At 33.1% G+C, this 13,950-nt stretch overlaps 1 protein-coding gene across 1 annotated transcript in view; it reads left to right on the top strand.

The window, feature by feature from the left end:
* LOC122272252 (multidrug resistance-associated protein 1-like) overlaps positions 1-13,950 on the top strand; it is a 17,789-nt gene that overhangs the window by 3,204 nt on the left and 635 nt on the right. Inside the window, exons 3-10 of the mRNA XM_071185750.1 lie at positions 1,110-1,547; positions 3,011-3,157; positions 5,149-5,233; positions 6,302-6,495; positions 10,312-10,488; positions 11,641-11,808; positions 12,385-12,575; positions 13,625-13,775. Coding sequence (XP_071041851.1) covers positions 1,110-1,547; positions 3,011-3,157; positions 5,149-5,233; positions 6,302-6,495; positions 10,312-10,488; positions 11,641-11,808; positions 12,385-12,575; positions 13,625-13,775 — 1,551 coding nt within the window. The remainder of the gene's footprint in view (positions 1-1,109; positions 1,548-3,010; positions 3,158-5,148; positions 5,234-6,301; positions 6,496-10,311; positions 10,489-11,640; positions 11,809-12,384; positions 12,576-13,624; positions 13,776-13,950) is intronic.

Below are 13,950 nucleotides of genomic sequence, written 5' to 3'. Positions count from 1 at the left end.
TAGATGTATGGGATAGGGTATATATATATAGTTATTTGCAGGACTGCCAACATTCTTCGCTTTTAGTAAAAATTTATTCTTGAGGTAGCTAAGTTTTTATTTTAATGTTTTATACATTATTCGTTTAATTTTATTTTCCTCATCACCATAACATAAAAATTATTTAAAAGGTCATATGCAATGGTACTCTGTTCCAGCTCATGTCATGGTTTGAGGGAGAAAAATTCTGTCGACTGTTTCTTTTCTTGGTGGACTCGACCATTTGATGATCAGGATTTTACTTGTGTCTTTCGATTGAGCAGTACCTATTTCATTCTCTTGCAATTATGTCTGGACGTGGCAAATGAGGTAAAGTTTAGATTTGACCATTTCATTTTGATTACTGCAAAAATGTTATCTCGACGCTGCGGATATGGCGGCAAGATTATTCACACGTCCACCAAGAGAATTGAAGTACCTGTGATATATCCCAACTACATAAAGCCAAACGCTAAGTCAAGTGAAATTTTTGAATCTGATTATGGACACTTTCATTGTTATTCCAAAAAAGGAAACTTCGCGATTTTATAGTGCCCGAAGGTGCTGTAAAACTTTATTATTCAGCCAATTTTTTTCCGGTACCTGAACAAATCACGCCTGAAAAGCCGACTTCATCAGCTTACGGCCCAATTATGGAAATCAACGACGGAGACCAGCAAATGGAACAAAGAATAGAAGTTTTGACCTCTGACTCGGAAAATATCAGCAAAAAACAACACGGAACCTCTTGCAAAGAAAAGGAAAAAGAAGAAGAAAAAGCTAGCTGATGTAAAAAAAAAGAAAAAAAAAACTGAATATAATCTCGCATCCACGATTACAAATAGCTGCTTTTCTTCACCACTAGAGACTGCCACTATCTTAGCACCATCAGAATCCGAAGAGAATTCCAACAAAGCTCCACCCAAGGAGGATTCCAACAAAAAGCTCTTGATCCTCCCACAACACCAGAGAAAGTGCTGCATATCTAGTTTACAAAAGTTTTAATCCGTGGACTACCCGCTGACTTCAAAACAGAGAATATTTTCCTTGAATGAGGGAAATTGGACATTGAAACCCACAGTGTAATCCAGTTTAAGAGAAGAGTGAGCGGGGCCCATAGGCTCCTCTCATCTTCCCTCACAATCCTAAGAGAAGCGGAGAATCACCGGCAAATATTCACCATCACAGACATTCAGCGGATTCCGGTCAGAGTAGAACGTTTTCGTGGCTGTCGGGGACCGCTGCAGTGCTTTAAATGCCAGAAATACGGCCACGCTCAACGGATATGCAATGCACCTCCTAGATGCGTGAAATGCGCGGATCATCACCGATCCTTCGAGTGTCGAAAGGATAGATTCACACCTCCAAAGTGCTGCAACTGTGGTAAAAATCACACCGCAAACTACACGGGATGCGAAGCTCACCCCACCAGGAAGGGCCCTAATGCTGTTGCTTCCACACCAGCTAAATTAGCAGACAAACTCGTATCACTTGTGAAGGAGCTCCAAGACTTTCTAAGAAATGAAGAAGTGATTCGTTTTTTACTGAGGGGAGACCTCTCTAGTTCAGTGATGTCTTTATTTCCCAATTCAGGACTTTTCATAACAACATTGAACTCTAAATTTTAGACTTTCAATATATGTCATAATTTAAACATGTGCCAGTCAAATATAGAAATTTAATATGTGTCAATTTATGTTAATACATATTTATGTCAACTTATGTATATATATTTCAAATTATGTTTATATTTATTTATGTCAATATGTGTCAATTTAGATTCGATTTTCAGCTGTCAGATTTGCTCAAGCGAAGTGCTTGTATTTTCGTATTAGCTACCCTGTCGACTGCTAAATTCAAAATGTTATTACTTTAAATTTTTTTTAAATTTCTAGATGTATGGGATAGGGGCCGCTGCGCGGCCTAGGTACCCAATTTCTGTAAATAACGTAGGTAAGTACTTTGTTCCAACTCTGTTGTTATGAGGCTATTGAAATGTTGACGCAATTGGAAAAATTTCTGCGATCTCTGGTTTCTAAACGTCTACTTCTCTGTAAAATATTTTATGAAAAGCGTAGTAGTAGACAGACCTGTATCTGGGCAAAATTGCACAGTGGTAAAAAATTTGTTATTGAAAATAGTAATAAAGTCTCCATACACTGAGCTGATAGTAATAAAGTCTCCATACACTGAGCTGATAGTAAAAAGGTCGGCCAACTACTACGCTTTTTGTAAAATATTTTATATACATTTAAAAAAAAGATTTCAGAAGTTTTGGTAATTTTGTCATTATATTAAAAACAGAACTTGATAGAGTTGGAACAAGTGGGTTTGCGTATGAACTTTTTAAATCATTATGTGTAGTGGCGTGGAAAATATGTTCAGGTTAATAAAAAGTAATACATTAAAATGTAAACTTAGGTACCACTAAACTTCGTTTCTACAAAAAATGTAGAAAGTTGGCAGACTTCATTTTGCCGAGTTTTTAAAACGCTAAACACGGCTTAACTGTAACGAAGTGGCGTATTACATACGCCTTTGAATTATTTAGATGTAGTGGAAATAAAAAGCTTACTAAACCATAACTCACACACTAGAAAGACTACCACTCAAAAATATTTAAACGCTGTCCGATACATGTTTGCATCTCTGGAGCAAGAGCCGTGAAGTACTTTAAATATAATTGGAAGCAATTATAATATGATTTCTTTTCAACGAGAAGAAGCTATGCTAGTTACTAATAAAACAAATTTATTTAGATTTTATGTGGATATTGCAAAATGAATTTTCAAAACTATAAAGAATGTGTAGTTTCACTGTAGTTCTTTGGAAACTATCAATAATTAATAATTATGTTTGTGCTTGTTTTCTCTGAAAAAGCAAAGGCATTAAAGGCAATGTTGCTTTTGACTGAAAATCTTACTATTTTCTTAGAGGTAATTAGCATTGTTGACTGTTATATGACTCAAAATGTCTTTATGTTCTTCAACAGATATCTGTGACATGTTTTGCTGCCTATTTATTTATGGATAAAAAAAATGTCTTGGATCCCACAAAAGCATTTGTCACAATCACCCTCATGGAACAGCTGAAGTACGCATTATTTAACTTACCCGAGTCTATTTCAGAGCTGATTCAGGTGAGCATAGTTAAAATTTTTCTTCTGTTGTCTTTGTCGTAGGCCATTAGGGCACTGGGGGTGCGATTGTTCTTTTTTTCCAGTGGTGCCATCTATTGCCAAAAATTCGACTTCTGCCATACCCATCTGTCACACCCGTTTTTAGGGCTGGCCCATTGATACATCCATTCATCCAAAGATCGTAGTTTTGACCTGAACCTGAAAATAATCAATCTCCAATCCAGTACCCCGAGTGGTATAATTTGCTATGGAAACATGGAGGACTTAGTTACCCGACAGATTTAATGTGCAGCAGTCACCATGACACGGGGAGTCTTCGTCAGCTGGATTCAAACTCACATTCTCACAAACGTGAGTCCCTATCAACCATGCTATCCCAGTCAAAGAGTTACTTTAAATTTTTAGAAAAAATACGTAATTTATTAGAACCCACCACAGTTTTACCATTTAGGGAATCTTTTTATTTAATTAAGAGCGGTAAAGAAATACGATTGTTTCTGATTATTAAGTTAAAGCAGAACGTCTTTATTAATTTATTTATTGTTACACGTGCATATACAAGCCGGTGTGTTCTTTTTCAAGTGGCACCCCAAAACTTATAGTTATTGCAATAAAAAAAAATTTCTAGATTAATTCCGAATTTTTTTTAAAAAAAGAACCCCTGCGTATTATTAAACACAGAAAATAATTCGGACGATTTGTTTGAAATATTTAGCTCTGATTATAAACGTCTTTGATTTTTAAATAAGCTGTTTACTAAAATAATATTTTTTTAAACATTATTTTATCGTAAAATATTAACAATTTTTACATATATTTTTAGCACAGCTAGCTACCCAGTTTAGGTATTAATTGTTTAACACTTTATAACACATTTTGCAAAGAGCAAAGCAGTTGGCATTCATGTTATAATATAATTAATTATTTATGATTAGACTTTATTCAGGGTTCGCAAGAAACTTATAATCTGTAAGATACAAGCATAATAAAAAATGATATTTCTTCTTAATACTACTGTTATTTTTCATGTTTTTCTAGATATATATGAACCTTGTTATGCAGCTTCTGAAATGTATGATCTTCCAAAAAAAGTAGAGGTTTACATAAAAAAATATCCGCTTATTTTAAATGTAAATACAAAACTTCTTTTTTCATAACACCCAAATATCAAAAGGGTAAAATGAGATAGATTAGATAAAAAAATAAATATTTCCCATGCAGAAACAGATTTAGAAGTAGATTTTTTCTTAAAAGTATCCTTCACAATAATATAAAAAAAGCGTCAAAGGTTTTTTTTTTATTTAATAGGTTCTTGCATACCATTATTAATATAATAATATTTATTAATTTTAATACTAAATATTAAAGTTCATCAATTGGACAAACTTTGCGTCCCAGTGCTCTCCTGAGCTAGTGATAAGGCATTCCAATTTTTCAAAAAGTATAAAATCTGCAATTTTTCATATTTAGCTTATCTCAAAACAGCATAGTCTCTGTCAAAAAAAAAAAAAAAAGCAACTTTATTGTAAGTAAAGGTTTTTACTGACATGAAGATAAACAGGATCTTGAGAATAAATGGGAACTTGATCAAGGAAAAAATGACCAAAGTTACATACAAATTGCTATGTTAGAAATTACATCCCTCCTCGTTTTCGAGACAGTACTGCAGATTTTCCCCTTCAAATAAATTAAATTAAAGAGATTTAAAAGAACTATATCTGAAATTAAAAGATATACTTTTGGAAGAAAAACACTGAGGAGTTATTCAGTAATGAAAAAGTGCAGAAAAGCATGGCTTTCTTAACATTGCATACGCATAAAATATAGATAGATTTAAACAATAAAAAAACAATATTCTGCTTTCTCTCGCTTATTCTTCATGTAATTTAGTAACAATTTTTGAATTAATTTTTAAGGCGTATTCAAACATTTAAACATTTTTAGCATATATTTTCACTGTGAATACATAATTTTTTTCATTCTTTCCCAAGACTAGAATAGCTCTAGGACGTCTGAGGAAGTATTTTTCAGCTGAGAACATTAACCCAGGTGCTATCGGAAATCATCCAGATGAAGGTAACTATNTTTGTGAAACAAACAGGCAGGCATACGATGCCTATTTTTTATATATATAATGATGAGTTTATGATGTACCGAAATAGTTGTAAAAGTAATAAAATTCCCATTAAACTGAAATATTTATGAACAACCACTCATTTTGTTAAGCAAGGATCCTAGCCTCATATTAAAATGCAACTAGAAGTAAGAGAGTTATGACATTTCCCATTTTTAAAGACGATACGAGATATCTCATTTACCGCGACGTTATGTTAATAATATAAGTAATGTTATTTAGTTCTATAAAATGGGGTAGCTGATATTATAAAATTAAAGTTACAGTTAAGTACTTTTTCTTTGTTTTATAGTTTAAAGTAAATCGCCTATCGTTTTTTTATAAATTTTTTCATATGAGCTCATGTAAAACATCTGACTGGTAATAGCTTTTTTCATATTGTTGTGATATGAAATGACCGGTTTCAAAAGAGATTTAGTAAAATGCTTATTTTACTTTTTATTTTTTAAGGAACATGCTTAAGGTACAATGAGATAGGTGGTAATTAAAAAAATTTTTTTTTAACATTTAAAATGGCAGAGGATAGTAGTGGCAAGCTTATAAAAACGTGATGTTTTATAATTTGTGATCACTTCGACCCAGACACTGTTTACATCTGTGTCTAAAGTTTTCAATTTTTCAAGTTTTTGCAAACGAAGTAAGATTCAGCTCATCTTGAACGATTCTTCACCACCACTAAATTTCCCTGCTTAGTGAGAATGTACTTTGATTTTAATTTTGGCATAAAACGTTTTTCTCATGACCTGGAAAAAACAGGTAGCTAAGATTTTGCAAGACTACTGAAAAATGCTTGCATTTACCTAATTTGTGAATTACGAAACTATCCACGAGTCATTGTTTGCACACCCATGTATATTTCCTATAAATTAAATATTAATTGATAACTTAAAACATCTAGATATATATCACTTTCATTACCCCTTTGAAAATTTTTCCTGACCATGGAAACCCTAAAACACTCTTGCAGGAAACAATTTAAGCGGTAGATAACATAAGAATCTATCCAACAGGAGATATTTTGACGATAAGGAGAGCGTCATTCAAATGGCCAGGAGAAGAGGAGTGCACCTTACATGACATCGAATTGCATATTCCTAAAGGCAAATTGGTTGCTGTTATTGGATCCGTAGGATCGGGTAAATCGTCATTACTATCAGCATTGCTGGGAGATATCAATAGAATGAGTGGATCCATAGATGTAAAAGTAAATATTGTAAATTTTTTCCTTTTCAAAAAAGAGAAAGAAAAAAATTTCTTCCGTCATCCACTTGATTCTTTGAAAAATCAATTGGTAGAAAAATGCATTTATAGCGATATTAGAAATTGTTTATTTTTTGTGATTGCAAAATTTATGTTTATAAGATTTAATTCTTGGTTTGTTATTTAATTTCAAGTTGTTTAGCTATAACACTATTTATGAATAATTTAGAAATTGAGGTAAAACACCACTAAGTAAGTCACATCTGACTTTGTAACTACTAGTCCTAGTGTTTTGATTTTATTGGGCACCTGGGCCGCGAAGCGGCCCCTATCCCATTCATCTGGAATTTTAGAACAGTTTTGGTTGAGCAATGAGGTAAGCAGGCAATGGAGTTGCTTTTATGAATGTTTCAAGCTCTTTGCTTGAATAACTAAAAAGGAATCAAAAATAAATTGAGCAGCTTGCTCTAAACTGTGTTTGTTTGATTTTGGAGTTGTTCAGAATTGTATCAGCATGAGTAAACGTTATTTTCAGAAAGGTTGATGAAATTATTTGTTTTGATAGTTATGATATGAGGCGTCGGAGGTGAAATGTGCAGCTATTGGTCTGTAGTTTTTATCTTTGATATAATTTTCAAATTTAAAGATTTCATTAAAATTTGCTGTTTTACATTCTATGGCTTTATCGAAAAAATCTGCGTTTAGCTTGTATATATGCTGTGATAGAGTTGGTATTTTGAGGTCTGCATGTATATTGGTATTCCGGATGAACCATCTTGCACAGGTTATTTTTCTAAGGATCTTGTTTTGGCATTGGTTTAATTTCTTCAGTAGATGTTGAGGTATCGTTGTCCAGGCAGGTGAGGCATAGGTAAGTATTGGGCGGATCATTGCTGTATATAGTAGCTTCTTTAGTTTAAGTGACATATTCTGATTATATATTAATGGTTGTATGGCTATTATTGCTGCATTTTGGATTAATATTGTGCTTTTGATGTGATCATTCCAGGTGAGTTTGCTATTGATTATAAGGCCAAGATAATTTGCTTTTTTAACTATTGGTATTGGTATGTTGAACATTTTTGGTTGAAGTTGTGGAAGTATTTTAATTCTTCTTTTTTGTATAATTAATATTTGTGATTTTCCAGCATTTACTGCAGTTTTCCATTTTAAGCACCAGTCTTCTATTTCGTCTATATGGTCTTGTAGTTTTTGAAGAGCATGATTTGGGTTTCTGGATTTAATAATAATACCGGTATCGTCTGCGTAATAGGCTGTTATGCTGTTATAATCGGCTTTGTTTATAGGAAAATCATAAGTGTATAATATGTATAATATCGGTCCCAGAATGCTGCCCTGTGGTACTCCGGCTGTGATGTTTCTCTTTGTGGATTTTTTGTTTTTGATGGTGATTTGAAATGTTCTATTAGAAAGATAGCAGGATAGGAGTTTGATTATGCCGGGTGGAAAATTCAGCTGTATGAGTTTATATATTGTACCAGTGTGCCATACTTTATCAAATGCTTTGGATATGTCGATCATCAGGAAGGCTATTGTTTCTTTATTTATGATTGCTCTGCCAGTATAGTCTATTAAGACTTTGTAACTACAGTAGGTCGCGTGTGAATCATAGAGTGAAGCTTTGTAAATCAAGTGGTGACATCTACAAAGCTGTCAACTTTCTGCTTTTACTTAGAAAATATCTTCTAGTGGTAGCAAAAATTATGTTTTAATGTGTGATCCTTTATTTAGTAAATTGGAATTAAAGTTAGTTTTCTTTCCACTACACGTGAATGGTTCAAATGTTTATATAAAAATGCTCCTCTATTTTATTACTGTCGTGGTGAAGCTCTTAAAATGTTGGCAAAATCTACTAAAATTCAGAGAGCTTCAGTGTTTTATTATCGAACACTTTATGAAATATTTTACAAAAAGCGTAGTATTATATTTTAACATCCAGGTTGTCAAATAAATATGAATAGAACTGTGATGCACTTAGATACATGTTGCTACTGCATGATAGTCTTCTTGCAGGCTTCGGATTTCAACTTTGCTCACCAATTACAATGAATAAATGTAGTGGTTGTACCAGACAGAAATTTAAAACTGCCGACAAGCACATGAGGTGACCAGTAGTCAACAAGCAAACAAATGAAGCAGCCAAATGTCCAACCAGACAAACGGCTACCGTTTATAAAATAAACTCATATTTGTGAAAATTGTAACACCATGAAGGACTCACGCGAGTGAGCTGAAATTTTCAGGAAATGCAAAGTAGAGCATGATATGCAAATGATTAGAATTTCAGACCCGTAGCGCATGCGTATCCTGAGCAACGCCCTCTGAACGGCGGATGGATCCCTATAAATAGACGACTGTAGCGAGGCGTGTATGGTTATCGGTGGTTATCCGCTAGTGGTAAGCGTCAGCTTATTCGTTACCTATGCCTCTTCGATGAAAGAGAGCAAGATTTCAACAGTTTATGGAGTTTGAACGGGGGAGAATCATCGGCCTTCGTGAAGCTGGATTGTCTTATCGTGTAGTAACGCTCGTGTGCAGCGTAACAGCAGCACAGTGATGCGTGTTTGGAAGCAGTGGACGGACGAGTGTCGGACAGCTCGAAAATCCGGGAGTGAACCCCGAAATGTCACGTCAGCTCGCGATGACAGACACCCGGTCCGTATGGCGCTGATGGACCGTACGACTCCCTCTAGACAACTGACAGCACAGTGGTCAATAGCTACAGGTGTTTCATTGTGTGCTTCATCAATTCGTAGAGGTCTGCTGCAGCGTAGACTGCGCGCAAGGACTCCTTCATACAGGATCCCCCTCACGCTAAACCATCGCCGCCTGCGGCTACAACGGGCCAATCAGCTTAGCGACTGGCGGGCTTATTGGCAGCATGTCGTGTTTTCTGACAAATTCCGCTTTAATTTGTGGTACCATGATGGCCGCATTCGTGTCAGACGTTATGCCGGTGAACGCCACCTTCCGGGGTACATTATCGAACGCCACAGTGGGCAAACACCCGGAATTATGGTCTGAGGTGCCATAGCATATCATGGACGATCTCAATTGCTACGAATTGTGGGTAATTTGAACATCAACCGGTACATCGGGGAAGTTCTACAGCCGCAAGTTGTTCCCTTCCTTCAAGCCTTGCCAGGTGCCGTATTTCAACAGGGCAATGCCCGCCCTCATATTTCTAGGACTGTTCAAGCCTTTCTTGCATCGTGGCAGGCATATCTTCTCCCTTTCTAGCGTATTCCCCGGATATGTCGCCGATTGAACATGTGTGGGATTTCGCTGGTCGGCATCTCGCTCGTGATCCTCGTCATGTTGCTTCTACAGACGAATTTTGGGTATGCATACAAACAATATGGAATGCTCTTCCTCAGACAGACATTCAAAATTTGCTTGACTCCATGACACGTCGTGTAGCAGCACTTATTGCGGCGCTTGGTGGCTACTCAAAATAATTCGATCTCTTATTATTGTTCGTTTGCTTTGAAAGTTTAGTCATTTATTTGTACCACAACCACTCAACTGTGTATTAAATTTAATTCAATTATGACGATTCCTTTATGGTGTTGCAATTTTCACAAATATGAGTTTAGATAGTAGGAACTGATTTTGATGAAAATTATATGTACCATTCGTACACTATTACGACAATAAACTTCAAAATGCAAATTTTTTATTTTGAAAATATAAATATAATAAGCTTTAAAATTTATAAAGTAGAATTAAATTATGTTTTTTCATATAAAAATAAAGAAAATTGTCAAGTTTAACTTATATTTCATAATTTATTTTCCAGGGTAGCTTGGCTTACGTTCCACAACAAGCCTGGATTTTAAATCGCACAGTAAAAGAAAATATTTTGATGATGAAACATTTAGTTGAAGAAAAATACGATAAGGTGTTAAATCTTTGCTGTTTGAGGCCTGATTTGGAAATTTTGCCTGCTGGTGACAACACAGAAATTGGGGAAAAGGTAAAGTTCCTTCTAATTGATTTGAAAATTTTTTTAAAAAGTTTTCTTCAGTGCTGGTGGCTTGATGCGCATCCAGCTTCAGATAGATGGGTACCAGCTTGTCTACTAAGTAAAGGTGGCTTGTGAGTAATGCTGATCACATTTCTACAATCATTCCGTTGATTACCAAATTGAGGAGCCTTAACCTCCATGGTTCTCTGGTGCAAAATAGGCTGCTGTGGGAATTGTTAATATACACCAGCACAGCTATTGGCTCCGGTTTATATTCTTGAGACCAATCTTGTTTAATTGTATGGGTACCTTGTTTAATTGTAATTCATTAAACTCCCACAATCATTTTTTATTTTGTAGTTATTTAGTAGAATTAATTATATGCTGCAGCATTTTCTTTCTTAAAGACACTTAGAAACTTATTGAATAAGAAGAAAGAAAAGAATATTCTTTTGTGATCACAAAAAAAGAAGAAATTTCCAATCAAAATGAAAGATTTGTCAGCTTTGGTACTGTCCCCCCCCCCCTTATTATAAACAGTGTACGTACAAAATTAAAAAAAAAACTGAACTTTTCTGTTTCAATTTTAATTTATTGATCGGCTGTTTATTTGATATATAATTTTAATAGTTTGAAGGTTAGATCTTAAAGATGTTGATTAACAAGTGCAAACGACATTCAAACTAAAAACAAATCAGATGTGAAACATACCTTTTATTCACACTGATTCAGTTTTCAAACACCAAACTCTGAAGGTAGTAACATCCTGGAGAATATAGTTCCAATAGTTTAGTCAGCGTATATTTTCAAAATTTCAGCTGCCTCTCATATTTTATGTGTCAAAGATATAAATCTGCTTAAAATAGATTCAGAGGAAGCTTCTTTATCTGTTTTTTATAATTTAAAATATCGTTCAAACTATTAATCATCATAAAGTTCCAACCATTACACTTGAAGATTACAACTTAATAAAAGAAAATCTGAACTATTTAACAAAAGTTTAATTGCCTTAATGTTGAGGACCATTATTTTCCAGGTGCGGTCATCAATCATCAGATAATTTAATTTGAGTAATGTTCATCTTAATTTCGAGTATAACGAGTTCAAGTGGTTCTACTTGCTTTAAATGTACCTTTTTAAGTATGTTTTTGTGTTTCGTAGGGAGTAAATTTGAGTGGCGGTCAAAAACAGCGTGTCAGTTTGGCACGTGCTGTATATCAAGACAAAGATATTTTCCTTCTGGATGACACACTCAGTGCAGTAGATGTTCACGTTCGCAAAGCATTATTTGATGACATCATTGGAAACGATGGATTACTGAGAAAAAAAGTAAGATATCAAGCATATTTTATATACAAGAAATCATCAAAATTTGTCCAACAATAAAAAAGAGCTTAATTTACCCCGAAAAATTCAATTTACTTCTCATTAAAAAAATTAGATTCTGTAAAATAGCAATACACTTTATTTAATTATGATAGAATGTGATTCGGAACCTTCCTGCTCCCATAAATTAGTACATAGCCTTTTAAATTAGTTCATAAAATCATTAAAAATTCTCCGACAGTAAAAAGAGTTCAATTTACTCAAAAAAATTCTATTTACTCCTCATTAAAATAATTGGATTCTGTAAAATAACAACACACTTTAGTTAATTTCAATAAAATGTTATTCGAAACCTTTCTTCGCCCATAAATTAGTACATAGCCTTTTAAATTAGTACATAAAATCATTAAAATTTCTCCGACAGTAAAAAGATCTCAATTTACTCCAAAAAATTAACTTTACTGCTCTTTAAAGTAATTAGATTCTGTAAAATAACAACAAACTTTAGCTAATTTCAATAAAATGTCATTTGGTACCTTCTTTCGCCCAGAACTTCATATTGTGGTCTAATATTTCCAGACCAGAATTCTTGTTACCCATGATGTCTCAATGCTGCATAAAGTGGATATAATTATAAGCATGAAGGATGGTAGAATCGAAGAAGTTGGCTCTTATCAAGATTTGTTAAGTCAAAATAAATCTTTCACTGATTTTATTCAAGAACACACTAGCCAAAAGAATTTAGAGGAAAATACAGATGAAAATAAAAAGTAACTATGGAGGAATTTTTCAGTTTTGTTTTGTTCATTGATTCTAATTTCATTTCGTTAAAAACTATTTTTTTTAAAAATTGAAACTTAAACTTTAAATCATTTTTTAAACAAGTAACTCTTTTCCGAGATAAAGTCGATATGTGTTTAAAATTTCAGACGAATATTTAATTTTAATAATTCTAATAAACGAAAATATTTGTTCTAGTAAACGACAAAGATTGTAAAACAAGAATAAAAAACAATAGTATTACTGATTATAAAATATTTACTACTAGGGGGAGCACTACCCCCCGCTCGCTTCGTTGCTCCCTCAAAATATTTTATTGAATTGGTATAGATTTTGATTTACAGTATACGGTTTTATAAAATTTACTTTATTGTGCACTTTGTTACCATTGCAACTTCGTCTACAATTTTTTTTCTTTAAATTTCTACTTTCATTTTTACTTGACCATGATTCTCTTGAAAAAAAGAGATTCAAAACTGTAGAATTTTTGTTGATTTTTACTATTTTTTTTAAAAAAAGATTACGTTTTTAGCATTATTTTTATTTTATGGTCGCTTAATATAGAAGAAATTTTGTTTAAAAACTAAAACTTTATTTTCCAATATTACTGCTTTATTTATGAAACTCAAAAATTTTGTATTTTCTACTAGGAAGTATATATTATTTAATACAATCCCTTAAATTTGTGTTTAATTTCCATTATTAGTTCTCGAAACTCTATATGTAATAAATATTGCAGAAAATTAAATTTCTTTATAACAAATTGAAAGTTTGTGCTGCTGAAAAATTGTTTTAAACGTGATTATAATTATATTTTATGCATAGAATTCAAGAACAATATTATTTTAAAATTTTCTATTACATTTCAAGAACTTTAAATTTTATCCATCATTATTTGAATTTTTAAAATTTAGCTACACAGTAACTTTAAAATCAATAATTTATTCTTAATCTGCTACCAAGAAGTAGCATATTTCAATTACATAATCAATTACTACATCAATTACAGTAAAAACTACATTTACATTTTATTTTTTAGAATGCTCTGCAGGTACATATCAACAGATTCAACTTCCTCCAAAAATTCAGAAGATGGCTTGAATAAGGATCAAAAATTAAATCCATTTGACGCCATCGAAACAGAAAAAACGTATCGATTGATTGAAGATGAGAGAATGGTAGTTGGAAAAGTAAATATCAATAAATATATTTATTGAGTAATTTTTAATGATAGAACTGTATTTCTTCTACTTTTTTATAATCTCAGAAACAAAATTAACGAAAATAACTTTTTCAAACCATCAAAATGTTTTTATTTAACACGTTGAGCGACGCTTCAGCCATCGGTGGCTGACACTGGACTTT

Source organism: Parasteatoda tepidariorum, chromosome 9 (assembly GCF_043381705.1).
Source record: "Parasteatoda tepidariorum isolate YZ-2023 chromosome 9, CAS_Ptep_4.0, whole genome shotgun sequence".
NCBI lineage: Eukaryota > Metazoa > Arthropoda > Arachnida > Araneae > Theridiidae > Parasteatoda > Parasteatoda tepidariorum.
Note: the sequence above shows the minus strand (reverse complement) of the source record. Positions and strands in the feature narration are given on the sequence as shown.